This window comes from Ailuropoda melanoleuca, chromosome 1, assembly GCF_002007445.2.
Source record: "Ailuropoda melanoleuca isolate Jingjing chromosome 1, ASM200744v2, whole genome shotgun sequence".
Classification (NCBI taxonomy): Eukaryota; Metazoa; Chordata; class Mammalia; order Carnivora; family Ursidae; genus Ailuropoda; species Ailuropoda melanoleuca.
In genome coordinates this window covers 74,931,089-74,946,721 of record NC_048218.1, presented here as the reverse complement: position 1 = coordinate 74,946,721, position 15,633 = coordinate 74,931,089, and the positions used below count along the sequence as shown (strand labels likewise).

The 15,633-nt window shown below is 41.4% G+C and overlaps 1 protein-coding gene across 8 annotated transcripts in view; it reads left to right on the top strand.

Annotated features, from left to right (window-relative positions):
• Positions 1–15,633, top strand: part of TP63 (tumor protein p63) — a 228,766-nt gene that overhangs the window by 196,505 nt on the left and 16,628 nt on the right. For 7 of the 8 annotated variants that reach the window (XM_019794738.2, XM_034661180.1, XM_034661212.1 and 4 more), the window contains 6 exons: positions 419–605; positions 2,742–2,857; positions 4,303–4,412; positions 5,082–5,218; positions 7,011–7,093; positions 9,397–9,533. In XM_019794738.2, the coding sequence (XP_019650297.1) occupies positions 419–605; positions 2,742–2,857; positions 4,303–4,412; positions 5,082–5,218; positions 7,011–7,093; positions 9,397–9,533 (770 nt within the window). The remainder of the gene's footprint in view (positions 1–418; positions 606–2,741; positions 2,858–4,302; positions 4,413–5,081; positions 5,219–7,010; positions 7,094–9,396; positions 9,534–15,633) is intronic. The other variant, XM_034661184.1, reaches the window with a different exon arrangement.

Below are 15,633 nucleotides of genomic sequence, written 5' to 3'. Positions count from 1 at the left end.
GGCAGGATAAATTATAATCTGTTTAATATCACTCAATATATGAGAACATTGTTGTTTTCCACTTAGTTTCTGGGATTCTATAAAGCTGTTCATGGTATGAATTATTTAAACCCCTCTGAGACTCAATTTTTTCATCCTAATGAGAAGATACCAGAAAATAATGACATAAATGTGTTTTGATAAATCTGAACTCTTTTGTTGACAGGATTTTATTGAAAGTAGGAAAATCTGATGAATTCGATTAGTGAATATAACTCCTTCTGATAAGATTGCTAGCTGTCATCGTCAGGCATGTAGTAGCCAGTCGTAATCGTGCATCTATAGAAAGTGGACCTGTTTTCCTTGCTCTGATTTGGCACGTAACAATTATCTCCTGTTGGTTCTTTCCTACTGCTACCATCGGCCCATCTCTAAGCAGTATTCCACTGAACTGAAGAAACTATACTGCCAAATTGCAAAGACATGTCCCATCCAGATCAAGGTGATGACCCCACCTCCGCAGGGCGCTGTCATCCGTGCCATGCCTGTCTACAAGAAAGCCGAGCATGTCACCGAGGTGGTAAAACGGTGCCCCAACCATGAGCTGAGCCGTGAATTCAATGAGGGTAAGGATTGGGATCTGGGGCTGTTCAGCTAAGCTCCTGAAAAATAGACATCCTGTGGAGATTTTTCTTTGGGGTCCATCTATCTGGTTCCAAATTGTGCAGTCTGAGGACAGCTCAGTCTACCTTTCTAACAGACTGTCTGAGAATAATGATAAATACATTTATGGCTCCATACCAATTGGACTGTTCGTAATTTAATATCGGTAATTACTAGGTGACCTGAACTTGCCTCTTCACTCCCTACTGCTTCCTTCCTTTTTCTTTTTTCTTTTTTTAAATGAGAGCGTGTAGGAGGGACAACCTGACATCGGACCTGTTCAGCCCAGGAGAGGGTAACCTTCAGCTTTAGGGCCTTTTCTAGAATGGTTGTCAAGGCTATACCAATTGAGAGCTGGAGGGAGCATAAAAGATGAGTAACATGAAAAACTAGAAGAGGAAGATGGGAAAAAAGAAAAAGGAATGAAGATAAATAATAGACAAAAGGAGCAAAGAGAAGATCTAGGACATAAGCTGGGAGGGGGGACAGCAAAGTCATGGACTGGGAGTCAAGGAGCAGGTATTTTGGGGCCTCCTTTAAGCTCTGTGTCCATGGATAAGTCATGCCCCATGTTCTGAGCCTCAGATTCAACAACAGCTTTACAGAGGAGGTCTCTATTTCCAAGGGTTCTCTAACATTGGATATTCTAAGGTTCTATAAAGGGAGGCTAAGTAAGGAGCAGCAGAGAGTAGAAAGGAAGGATAAGAGAACACATAAGTATTCATCAAAAGAGTGATCTGGGTGCAAGAGGCTTGGAGGTTAGGATACTTTATATAGAAAATTTATTAAAAAAAAGAAATATTGGTAAGTAGCTAGTATGACGTAGGAGTAGATGGTAGAGAAAAATTAATGGAGGAAGAAAGAGAATGGTTAGAAATTTCAACAGAGTAAGTTAAAATCCTCCCACCTTAACACAACTACTTCTTACACATTAATTTCCAGTCCTTGTCTACACAGCCTCATTTTCAATACCTTTCCATCTTGTTTTTCACTTAATAATATGCCTTAAAGATGATTCCTTATAGCTAGCCTCCATTATAGGTTTCCATAACTGCCCTTGATTTATTAAGTTGATATAACTATATTTTGTTTTGTTTTGCTTTCTCACTGTTTGACATAACACCTCTTTTTAGTTCTTGCCAAATAAATGATTCTTCAGAGGGCGTTTTCACACTTAACTTTTGACTTTTATAGAGTAACAATTTTTACAGAATGGTAATATGTACCCAAAGATTAAGAACCTTTATGACTCCCGCTCCCAATTCTCAGATCAGCTGCTTTTTTTTTTTTTTTTGGAGCTCTGTCAAGTATCCCAATTTTGTGAAATGTGGCCTGTGCTCTTTTGAAAGCATGCTTCGTTTTTCTGATCCTCCGACCTGGAGCTCTGTCAGCACTAGACAACGAGTAAGTTTCTCATCTTTATGACCAAAGCAGGTATAAAACCAGGGGTTCCTGACTGGCTCAGTCAGTAGAGCATGTGAGTCTTGATCTCAGGGTCATGAGTTCAAGCCCCACATTGGGTGTAGATCTAAAAAAAAAAAAAAAAATGGCAGGTGTAAATGTGGAAACTTTATGACAGAGAAAAGAACAGGCCGTGAAAGGTATATCCTTGCCATCTATTACCTCTTGTTAATATTTTTTTCTAGTCAGTTTTGGGGAAGCATCTATTCTCAGGCTGAGTTTTGGGGTTTTTTTATTTGTTTTTTTATGAACTTGTTCCTTTTCCTTCCCTTTCCCATGTGAGCTAGCAAAATCCCCTCTATGGATTAGAGCAGAGACACAGTCATAGGGTCTTGAAAAGCTTGAATTGTTAACCTACAGCTCCAGAAACAAAGGACTATTCCATTAAATATAGATGAACATTCCACCCCTTTCTATTGCTACAGAGGTACACCTTCTTTTATTAGATATCTGGCAATGAGATCTCTTCCTTTCTTCAAGGATGTATGTTTCCTCTATTAAACAAACCATGTCTTTAGCCACCAATTTTTTGCCCATGCAGTTTTCTTTTCCTTTTTTTTTTTTTGCTTTTCTTTTCTTTTCTTTCTTTCCTTTTTGAAGGCGTAGAACTAACTATTTTGTTTTTCTCTGTTCTGCAGGACAGATTGCCCCTCCTAGTCATTTGATTCGAGTAGAAGGGAACAGCCACGCCCAGTATGTAGAAGACCCCATCACAGGAAGACAGAGCGTGTTGGTACCTTACGAGCCACCCCAGGTAAGATGATAAGTACTGGGCTGACTTGGGAGAACAGTTCTTTGGTATTAGAGTGTTCTGACGATCTCTTTCTGCCTCAGTGTTTGTCATCAAATACAACCCTTCTTGCATTCCTCCTCTCCCTCTTTACCACACTGCTTCTCTGTCCCCTTCAGAACGCCTGCATTTGTACTGTTAGCTTGGTAACATTGCTCTGTACCCATGTTCCACTCTTAAAGGCCAATCATAATTGAACTTGCAAGTGGGTAAATACCTGACCTTTTCTCATCTAGGGAATTGAACTGGCAATTGAACTGGTAATAGATGTGGACCAGATGCCAGTATACTCCCAGTGGCCCACGAATGGGAGACTCTGAGGGGGATCTCTTAGCTGAAGTTTGGACAAACAGGTGGCAGATTAGGAAAGCAGACTGGTTCTGTGGTAAGAACACTGGAGTAGTGAAACCAGAGTCTCTGGTTTGCCAGCATGCCGTGTGGACCATTAGCTTGTGGCTCTCCCTCTCTAAGCTTCAGTTGCCTTGCCCATAAATGACCACTTTGGAATAGATGATTTAATCCTGAAGACCTTTTCAGCTCTGGAGTGTTATTTATGGAAGTGAACATTTAAATCTGTGTTATACTCTTTTTTTTTTTTTTTTAAAGATTTTATTTATTTATTTGACCGAGACAGCCAGCGAGAGAGGGAACACAAGCAGGGGGAGTGGGAGAGGAAGAGGCAGGCTCATAGCAGAAGAGCCTGACGTGGGGCTCGATCCCACAACGCCGGGATCATGCCCTGAGCTGAAGGCAGACGCTTAACCGCTGTGCCACCCAGGCGCCCCTGTGTTATACTCTTTTATCTCCATAAGGGAAATATCCCTGGGTGTTGCTGCTATTTTGGATAAATTTTTCATTTCTCCCCTGTTTGAACTAGGTGATAGGGATTAGCCTGCAAATGAATAGGATCGATAGGATCAAAGTCTTATGATTTAGGGACATCTGGGTGGCTCAGTTGCTTAAGAGACTGACTCTTGATTTCTGCTCAGGTTGTGATCTCAGGGTCATAAGCTGCGGCCCATGTCAGGCTCTGCGCTGAGCAGGGAGCCTGCCAGAGCCTGCTTCTCTCTCTCTCTCTCTCTCTCTCTCTCTCTCTTTCTCTCTCTCCCTCTCCCTATACCTCTCCCCCTGCTCACTCTCTCTCTTTAAAAAAATAAATAAATCTTTTTTTTAAATATTATGTTTTAAAGCCTTTTTCATCTAATATAGTGTTCCGTGTTGCAAACATTAGTTTTAAGCTCCCCAAGAGGCAAGGCAAAGAGGAATTTACAATGGGTTTTAGTGCTTGTCTTACTAGAGGAAAGCATATCACCTCACCAGAAGTGAGTTGGTTAACTAGAGAGAAGTGAGAAGGAAGAACTTCAGTTCAAACTATTGTTAACCCAGACTCTTTTTCCTCCTGTGTTCAGGTTGGCACTGAATTCACGACAGTCCTGTACAATTTCATGTGTAACAGCAGTTGTGTTGGAGGGATGAACCGCCGTCCAATTTTAATCATTGTTACTCTGGAAACCAGAGAGTAAGTGGCATATTCAGAATTGTCATTCTGCAAAACACCGTGGGCAGAGGGCAACGTGAAATTGTGTTTACTCTATCATTAACTTCCCATGTACAGCAAAGACCTACCCTTGATTTTGTCCTTTGTGCTTTAAATCCTGGCTGCAAACACTGACATAAAAGATCTCAGAAGGTGGAGACAGAACAGGGTGCGTTAAGGTAGAGGGAAGAAAAGAACTGGGAAGGCATGCGAGTCACCTCATACCTGAATTCTTGACATTTGACTGCAGTAGTTTCTGATTAGACAGTGTTTGTTTTCATGTGGCTCCCAAGGCAGTTAACAGTTTCTTTGAGTAAGTCTGGGCTGCCTAAGGGGGTTTTATCCAGAAACATCCACTGGCTTAACTCAACTTTCCTTCAAAATCTGTAGCTAAATACAGCTGTTCAGTTAATGGCTTGGAGGTTCTTTGCAGAACAAATGGAATGTTATTTACTCGTATTGTTTGTGGCATGTAAGTCCTTTCGTGTTCTGCCAAGTGCTTCTGGGTCCATCCTCAAAGCAGCCATGAGTGAGCTGGTGGTGATGGTGGATGGGTGATGGCTGGCACTGGATATGGAAATGAGAGAACACCAAGGACTTTTATAATTCTTTTCCATTTCACCCTTTCTTTCCCTCCTCTCTGATTCCCAGCGGGCAGGTCCTGGGCCGACGCTGCTTTGAGGCCCGGATCTGTGCTTGCCCAGGGAGGGACCGGAAGGCGGATGAAGACAGCATCAGGAAGCAGCAGGTGTCGGACAGCGCAAAGAACGGTGACGGTACGAAGCGCCGTAAGTAGCTGTAGTAGCCAAACGGGGTAGGGTGAAGTCTTCTCCAGATGTGCGGGCCAGGAGCCATAGTGGGGAAGCTGCATAGGAAGACCTCAGGGCTTCGGGGGCACGTATGACCTGAGGTCCCATAGCCAGTGCGAACGGCTCTCTCTTTGATGGAGGACTCCAGGTGTGCATGACAGCTTTGCAAAAGCAGATCGTCATTGTGAGGATGTCTTAGTCCAGCGGTCCTCAAACTGTGACTCCCAGACCAGTAGCAACAGCATCATCTTGCAACTGGGTAGAAATGCAAATTCTTAGTTTCAAGACCTGCTGGATTAGAAACTCTGAGTATAAGCTGCTGATACCAGTTTATTTTTCGGTAATTGCCCCCGAGGGCTGAAAATAGCACCTGTCTACCTTTTATGAATTCCTGGGAACAGTGAGATTTACGAATGTATTTCACAAAGCATGGTCATGGGAATATGTAGATCTGGGTTTCATGGAGTTTTGGCATGTATGACCCTCTTGGGGCCTCAGTTACCTCATTTTTAATGAGACAAATGATTTAGGTCTGTTGTTTTCAAACTCCTTTTGTTAAACAGTAAAAGCTTTTTTTTTAATGAAATATTTCATAAAAGACTCTTATAGTGCGTATAGATTAAAGTAGGTTGGCCGTGTTTGAAGAGGACAGGAGTCAGGGGTGGTCTGTGGCTCTCAACCACCCCTATCCCATGTGGTACAGGGGCCTAGACCTCCAGGAAACAAAGTGTAAAAACCACTGATCCACTTGTGAGAAGAAATTGATTCTAGAAGGTGCCTCGTATAAGACTGTTATCACTACAAGTATTTTAAATATACCACACTAGGACTTATTTCATGAAAACACATTTTAATCTTATTACTGGTTACTACACAGAAGAAATATAAACTGTACTTCGTTTTACAGAACAACAGAATGTTATAACAACTACTCACCCTCAACTTCTAACTGTTCCGTATGATTTGCCCTTCCTGTTAGACTCCTTCTCTCTGATTAGTCCTCAAAAAAGTATATATGTATGATGTGTCTTATATATCTGTACATATACAAAATACATACATATCTATATAATTCTATCTCCACCCTAATTTTGCTCTTGAGTCTGTCTGGTGGCATCCTTTCTATATGCTTCCCTTAGCACCTCAATTACCTACAAATAAATAACTTTAAGTAAGAATAGATTATCGGAACTTTGGCAAAAGAATCCCCTCTATATCCTGGATCCCGGGTGTCGTTTCTAATGTTGGAACCCCTAAGGATTTATGAGCTGCATTCACTCACTTTACCAAAGGGAAAACCGAGGGCCTGGAAGTGAATGCCCATCTGAAGTTGCGTGACGTACACACTGCTGCAGGAGAGCTGAACACACAAGTTGAATGCGTGGGCAAGACAACTTCTGCCATACCCCTTTCCCTCCTTGGAAGATAAATGATCTGAAAAATACAACACCGAAACCCATTTATCTTCGGTCCTTTAACAGCTGTTCACAGACACGCGCCAGCAAGACACAGGGATTCCTGCAGCACCACTTAGGCCAAAGGCTCTCTTCCAGCTTCCTGGATGTCTTCCTTCTACTGACTCCTCCCTGCCCCCCCCACCTCATTATTGTTAGGCATACACTTAATATCAATGCAGTGATCACCAAGGAAATGGAGGCTTAGGACTGGAAACTCTAATCTCACAGCTTTGCTGAGGCTACTGTCTGTTTAAAAAATGTGCTAGTGCTTCAGAAATGTTCCCAGGATGAAACTTGCATTTTCCCTCCACCAGCTTTTCGTCAGAACACACATGGCATCCAGATGACATCCATTAAGAAACGGAGGTCCCCAGACGATGAGCTGTTATACTTACCAGTGAGTCTCCCTTGAGTCTTCACGATTGCTTCTTTTTTACCTTCTCTGACTGAGCTTTTCCTCTGCGTCCTCTTATTATCTGTGATAAGGAGAAAGGGATGATGGGGACTAGGGAGATAAAACAGGGAGAAAATATAATTTGAAAAATCAGGAAATGATCCCTCTCTTCCCCTATTTTGAAATCTGTCAGCAGCCCAGACTCCTGGACTTACTACTCACCCAGGCAAAGCTACTCTTCTAATATGATTTTTCTTACCCAAATATTTAACATTAAGTTGGCATTCATTGTTTCAGAATGATAAGGTTACCCTAGACAGTGTGGCCATACCACCCCGTGGCCAAGACTGAGATTTTGTCAGAAGGAGCTCACAGACTTGACAGTACAACCAGGTACAGAGTTGACTGTGATTTCTTTTAGGAAGGGCTATAGAGAAAGCCGAGCCTGACAGGATCCTCAATTATATGTGAATGGCCAGAAGACTCAGCCCAGTTGTTGCATAAGAGCATTGTTCATTCCTATGAGGAACATGAGTCCTCTCAAGGTCACTGAGGTTCCCTTTTTAGATTATGGTTGCAGTCTGTTGGATTCTTAGCACCTTAGGTGTCAGCCATCGAGAGTGACAGCAAAGTCTTTGTAACCATCATAACCGTAGACACCGTCTTAAGGTACCTGAGACCCAGGTAAGCCAGGCCAAGAGATTTGAAGGGAGCTGCCGCCCCTGTATTGAACTCAAGCAACTCAGCAGGTTTGGGCGTGACACACCTGCTTCCTGCCTTCTTTGGGCCCTGACCTTCAGGGTAGCAGACTGCTTACTAGTAAAACAATGAGACGGTGAGTTAGCCAAGATTCTCAGTGTCTTTTTTCTTAGGCTACGAGTGGAAATGGACTTGTGAACTTGAAGTTCAACATTATCCTGATACACCAAATATTCCAAAAGACATAATACGTTTTCAGCTGCTGAGATAGGAGCCAGTTTATACTAAGGAAGAAGATCCCTTGTCATCAGTTACATCTTATGTTTAGCGAAGCATTAGCCAAACTGGAACATGTGAATTAAGAAAAAAAACCTTTTAATTTAACATAAATTTAGTTGGTGTCTGTTGTGTGGCAATATGGAGAGTTTAGAGATCAGTAGAATATAATTTTTACCTTCAAAGAGCTTGCGTTCTAGTGAGGAGACAGAATGTAATGAAATAAATCCCTCCACAGAGCTGGGCATGATGCCGTGGGAGCACACAGAAAGGACAGAACACTCACCCAAAGACTGAGGTCAGGGGAAGCTTTGCAGAGGTGACCGCGGCCTGGGACAAGTAGGAATTAATCTGATGTACAGTAGAGAAAACCTTTCTATTTCTGATTTCTGACAAATCCTGCCTCTCCGGGAGGGGCCTGGGGTGGGGGAACAAAATGCCTAGGGGGCAGAATCGAAATAGGCACTCACTCTTGGGACCCTGCAAGCACTCACGTGTCCTGCTTATCTCACTCCAGTCCTGGTCCTGATCATACTTTAAAAATTTTTAAAAGACCGTCTCAAAGAGAGAAATATATTTTGCCTCAGCTGAAAATGTCTGTCTTTCCAGAGACAGTTAAGAACCATTAATTCATTACTTTTGGTAGCTGTTTCTTATAAAATCACTGCAAATGCTGTTCTAACAAATACTGAAGCGTAGGGGAGTTCAGGATGACGTTCGTGTGAGCCTCTGATTACAACATTTTCTGCAACCATAACCTTGTTTGATGTGCGTTTCTGTTTCAAGACCCCTTATTTCATATATACTATTGATTCATTAACACTGAGCTCATGACCAACAGCACTAAAACTCATGCCGAAATGAAGCTTATCCAACACATTGTCTCCATAAGGCTCATGGCCGCCTTCTGGCACCGGGCACCCTAGACAGCACTTCAGCACTACCCTTGGGGACCAGGTTAAAGAGCAGGCTCACCAACAAAAAACAAAAGCAGAAAAACCCAAACAAACTCACCCACCACGCACACACATGCGAAAGATGTGGCACTAAAAGGAAACTTGTTTGCGGCATGAAAGCTGGAACAAGACAGCAGAGCATGCCCTTGTGCACCTGAGCTGGGAACATGCCCGAGCCACTGCCACATGTCCCTCTGTGCGTGTCTGTGAATGGCCGCAGAACACCGCGGACATTGGTTTCCGTGTTACAAATGAATGTTAGCAAGCAGGCGAATTTGGCAACATGGAATCCGCAGATGAGGAGGATTGACGGGACTGCTCATTAGTCTAGAGTTCTTCATTCTTCCTTTCTCTTTCCTTATGCTCTTCCCGTAGGTGAGGGGCCGCGAGACCTATGAGATGCTGCTGAAGATCAAGGAGTCCCTGGAACTCATGCAGTACCTGCCTCAGCACACGATCGAGACGTACAGGCAGCAGCAGCAACAGCAGCACCAGCACCTGCTTCAGAAACAGTGAGTGTGTCGCTGTGTCCTTGTAGGAGGTGTGAGTAAGAGTGGCCGTTCGTTGGGGTCTGACATGGGGTGATGGGTGGGTGATGTAGACGAGGAGGCTGTGAGACAACAGAACAACCTTTGACATTTCTTTCGATAGCCTGGAGAAGGTCCAGCTAGCTTCTGAAATTGAAGCTCAGACATTTCAGGTGAATTACAAGGAGACTCACCGCTAATAGAGTGTGTTCTCTCAACCCCTCATCCATACACACCTATCAATAGAAGAATTTTGAGTATACACTCTACTCTAGTCATAGTGTGTGTATTGAACAACACATAACCTTCCCCCATCCCAGTGGATTGTCCTGTACCTCACCTGGGATGCGCACGATCCCCTTTTGGGAAAACCAGTGTAGACTGGGGATAGCACATCGGTTTTACTATAAGTGACTTCTTGGAGAGCTCCGTTGAGGACTCTGAGACCCTAGCACATGAGCATGTGGATGTAAAGGGCAAAGTGGCATCTTATTGCCATGTTTTAGCATCTCTGTTCTAGGTTGTCCTCCAGCAATACATTTTTACATAAACTGGGTCAGATTTTGCAACCGTATTAGATCTACGTGCAGTATAGATGTTATATATTTATATGTTAATTTTTACCTTGACTGTCGGATCTTTGATGTTATAAATTGTTTTAGGACGAGTCAGAATAGAATAGCTCTTACGGGAGAAAGGAAAGTTGTCAAATCGAGACTCTGTTGATACTCACCCTTCTGTGGTTAAGAATAATCACTTGTTAGCTTAAGTGTCTATACTAGAAATATGGCAGAATCTCTGTAGATAATGTAAAGTGTATACATTTGGGGCCCATTTAAGTGATTCAAACATTCAACTCTACTCCTCAGACAAAAAGAAATGAAGCCAAACTCATCTTACCTCAGGCAAAGATTGTCTTTTACAATAGAAATGTAAATAAACAATAAACAATGGTTATTTTCTGATACATTAATAGCTGCTATAGAGACATAGCTATGGAAAGTATAAGAAAGAGGGCTCATCACCCTCTTTTTAATCAACGTAAATGCAGCCAGCCAAGGAGTTCAACTGCATCTGTGATACTCAGGAGACCTCTTCTGAGCACCTGCTGGCTGTGGGGTACTGGGTGGTCAGCAGAGGGGTGGAAAAGAAGTGTGCTCTCCCTTAAAGGACTTCAGGCTCATTGAGCATTTAAGACCTCATTTGCCTGGAAGGGATCTCACCATTTACTTTGAGCATGAAAGTTTTGCAAATCATGATTATAAGGTTTTATAGTAAAGCTGAGTGGGAAGTTTAACCAGGAGGTTTCTTGGGGACACAGAATATTCCAAAGGAGAATGAGAACTCAGGGTTGCAGACAGAGTTCCCATTGCAAATCCTATATATTCTTTAGGATATCAGAAGGAAATATATGTTAATATATTCAAGTGTAAAACTGATTTAGTTCTTGTAAAATCTTACAGCAGGGATCAAAGAAACAGACCTGTAACATCATTTACAGACCATGAGAGGCTAAGTGTGTCTCTCTTAAGAGGGAAATATGCATGTGATGGTATTAAGAAACACTCCCAAACTGCCTTTAGTTCACTCTGGAAATGTCTGGCTCAGCCAAAATGACCTCAGAAGAACTATATATCAGCATATCATGCTGAACTAGTTACTCTGTGAAAGTCTTCCCTGTCTTTTTCCCATTTAACAGGAAAAGTACTGTTAAGTCAAACTGATCCTTATTAAATGATGTGGTTTAGAAAATAGGACCCTTTAGCACAGGGGATGGCAAACTTTTTTTCTGTGAAACACCAGTAGTAAACATCTTCAATTTTCTGGTGCATATGGTCTCTTGCAACTAGCTACCTAGTTCTGCCTCTCTCACACAAAAGCAACCACAGTGTGTAAATGAGTGCAAGTGGCTGGTACTTTTTATGGACACTGAAACTTGAATTCCACATAATCATGAAATAATTCTTTTGAACTGTCACACCTTTGGAAATATAAAAGCCATTCTCAGCCTGTAAGCCGGATTTGGCCCATTCACTGTAAATTTGCCGGTTCTTGTTCTAGGTAAACTGGTGGATCTTCCTTCATTGCCTCTGAAGGCTTAGATTTAATTTTAAAGATTTATTTATTTATTATAGAGGAGGGGGAGGGGAAGAGGGAAAGGGGGAGGGAAACTTAAGTAGATGTGGGGCTTGATCTCAAGACCCTGAGATCCCGACCTGAGCTGAAACCAAGAGTCAGAGACTTAACCAACTGCACCATCCAGGCCCCCATGACTTAGATTTTTTTTTTTTTTATAGGAATATTTGGAAGCTAGTATGTGTATCCTAAAGTAGAGGGGTATGGAAATGTTTTCGGAAAGCATACGGTGATTTTTAAAGTGGTATTTCGATATCTAACAAAATGACAGCCTTTAACAGAGATCTCTTTCATCTGAGAAAGTTAGGCATGCCCATCCAGACACAAAATATGGCTAATGATGAAACCTTATCATCAGCTAAGACTGAAATAGTTGAGTTGATTCATGTAGCAAACTTTTTATTGAAGATCTGTTATGGGAAAGCATTAAGGATGGGGTGAGAAAGATGAAGTTCCTACCTTCACAGAGCTTAGGAATTAGTGGTGAATTCCTAACCAGACCACCTTTTGAATCTTTTGAAAGCTCTGGAAATTCATTCTGAGCACTGTGTAAATTAATAGGACAATTTGAAACAATTCCTCTAGATCACACAATAAAAGGAATTGTTTAGTGTCATAGTTTTAGAGATTTTATAAGCAGGAAGATCTGCCTTAGGCATTTGGGGACTTGGACAATTTGTGTTTGTTGACATGGCGTACGTGAGCATACGTAACCCTGTGTTCACACGGGATGAGTTCTCCAGTGCTTAGTCTGAGTGGCTGGCACTGCTCGGAAGGGAAATTATTTTGTAATTCATCTTTCATAAAGCAGTCTATTTCATCAAAGAAGAAAATGCATATTAAAATTGTTATTTTGAAAAGCCCGAGAGATATTAGAAACATATCGTCCCTTTTTTTACAAGTGTAGCCACAGATAAATAGGGAATAGAATAGAGCCTCATGGGTCCCTGGGGTATCCATTTAAAAGCATTATTGCATGTTTTCGAGTTGTTATCTCCCAGTGTACAAGAACTAACTTCAGTGTGACGACTTGTGCATGGAAATGTGACAGACTCCAAAAGGAAATCTTCACAAAATACAGATGTTTGGTCTAATTTCGCCTTTGTTATATTATATATACACGGGTCTCTGGTGATTGATATAGGTCTATATAAATTCTCCAGTTGCTGCGTTCTAGCCCTGGGTTTTTTTCAGCTCTCTTATTTTCATGCAAATCTCCAAGAAAGAGCATGAATGACTAGAGAAAGAAAAATGGAAATCTAATTCCCTGGCAATCATTTGAAAAGAATAAATCAGCTTGGAAAATGCCTGTAATAGCCTGTGATTTCCTTTCCAAAAATACAGACCAATTTTATGCTGGTAAGGGATCAATTTTGTGCTTTTATTTTTAGTAGAGGAAAAATTAGTGGGAAGGAAATACACAGTTTCTACTAAGTGGCAATAAAATATTTTCAGTTGAATTACTTCTATTAGTTTCTCACGGTGTGTTTTCTCTCTGCTCGCTTTTCATTGTGCATGGTTTTCCTTTTTCAAAAATCCCTTCAGTTACCTTCATGATCATAGGCTTTATGGAGGCTAAATTTTACACTGAGTTTCTATGAGTCAAATTGTTATAGATATAAGTAGGCTTTATACCATATACAAAGAAATTTGATTTTAGTTAATTTGCTCCCGCTGGAATAAACATCTGAGGTTATGTTTATAGAAGCCAGAATCTAGTGGGAGGACGAACTGGATCCATTCTTGACACTAGACTCCTTACCTTCACATTTTCAAGGGACATTAACTCTTAAGACAGCTTTGCAGAAGCTGCTTGAGACCTTTTTAGCAATCTTTTGACGTGTGCACTTTGGACCAATAGTATTGCTTTTTTCATTTTTTCCCGTAGTTTATCCTCCTTCTCTGATCTCAGGCCAACATCATTTTGTTAAAATTTTACTTAGCTGAACTCTTGTTTTCCCCTGGAAAATTATTTTTGAGTTTCTACCAGATGGATTTATTTTAATCATAATACAAATACGTGGCATCCTGAAGAGCCCTTAGTGCTTCCTTCTCCTTGATGATCCCTTGACGATTGTAGGTTATCAGTAATGCAGGTCAGAAAATATTGGAGCATAGTGGGATCTTCATGGTCACAGTTCTGATCTCATCATATTGCAGCTAGGGAAACTGAGGCCCAATGAACTACACCTGTGATTTCATGGCCAGCTCATAATAACGCTAAGATGAGAATCAGATTTGGAAGACTAAGCTCTTTGCAGTGTTTTGTCTGTTTCATTAGTTAAGAAAGTTTTAATAATAACACTAAAGCAAGCCTCTATGCCCACTTCTAGGTCTCTGTATCAGTTGGTATTTATCCTTGTGGTTTCAGTATGAAGTCTTACCTATTTAAGCTCATTTGGCTATGCCTTTCTCCAAGAATATTGATAATTTTTCCTCAGATTGCATATCTGCAGGGAAAGCAAGCAATAGTTTCAGCATTATCAATAGAAGAGAGAGCAGAACACACAAATCTCTATCTCTTCATTAGGTGTGGTTTAGACTATATTTCTAGGTTTGATTTAGAAATCCTTCACATGTCCAGGGTATTTGTTTGAAATTGCCAGTCTCATAGATAAAAGCAGGTAGACACTGAGAGTTTCACTTGGTTCAACCTTAGAGGTCAAGGACCTGCGGAGTTTTTACAGTTTACAGTGTTACTTTCTGAATTTCATAGCTAGGTTACAAAGTTGTCAGGGCAGAGATTTATTAGCTCTGAATTGGTAATGAGGAAAAAACTCAGACTAATTAAATTCAGATAGATTAAATCACTTTGCAAAGTTCTCACATCTCATTGCACCAATAATCTCAGTTCTGCGTCTCAAAGTTTGAACCCCTGTGGTCCATATACTCTTATCATAACAGAAACATGATTTCTGCATGTCGTCTCATTCAGCCCTTGCTCTAAGAGAAGCCCCAAAGTGGAATATCCAAACAAGAAGTCAAAGCTATAGCTCTTTACCTGAGAATTAATTGCTTCCCTGCTAATTTGTATGCTGGCATATTCTTTAAGATGATCTCAATTCTTGCTGGTGAGGTTGGTTTACTGAATTCCAGCCCTAAGCGAGTAAAAATGACTTGGTTGCTTTGCAAGGAGTAACCAAATATGACTCAAAAGCCATCTGGGAAGGAATTCCCAAACAGTTCACAGGGTTGCACAATCTTTAGCAAAATAAAAGGATTTGTTCCTGGCATCCTTGTGGCATAATTGATTTCTTAATTATGTAAAAGTTGCTTTCATGAATTTGAGATGTGCATTTGTAGGCCAAGTTTGTGACTGAAAGGATTAAGATATTTATCCATCTCAATCTGTGCACATACAAAATGCTCATTAATAGTTCTTTACAAATGCATGATGATGCAGTCCCCAGACTGATAAGATCATTTTTCTTCGTGCTTCGTAGTTAGGCCAGACAGGAACAATAATGAGGGATCATAATTGGGCCGATGACATTTTACCAAAGATTAAAATTAGTTCTTGTCTCTACATTCTCATTTTCAATTCGTCGAGTCCAACGTGCCAAGCACTGTATGAAGCACCATGACCTACCCTGACACAGTAGTCCTCGACTGAATCACTTGTGGAACCTGTTAAAAATACACCTGCCTGGGCCCCTGCCTGGTCTCTGGGGGATCTGGGAATTTTTTTTTTTTTTAAGTTATACAGGTGATTCTGATGGTTCTGGTTAACTACCACGGCTTTCTCTCATTTCTTCTTAAAAATCTTGGGAAGTCCTCTCTGAGAAATTTTAAAGGAAGGTGGCGAGGAAGGAGCAGGGATAGCTTCCCAGGCATTCTGTTCTTTCTCACTGTGATCATGAAGGTAGGAGGGTGTTTCTGTATTCAGTTGATGTGAACATACGAAGTCCGAAGCCTTCACCTCTTCTTTTTCTCTGGTTCCTCTCTGCAG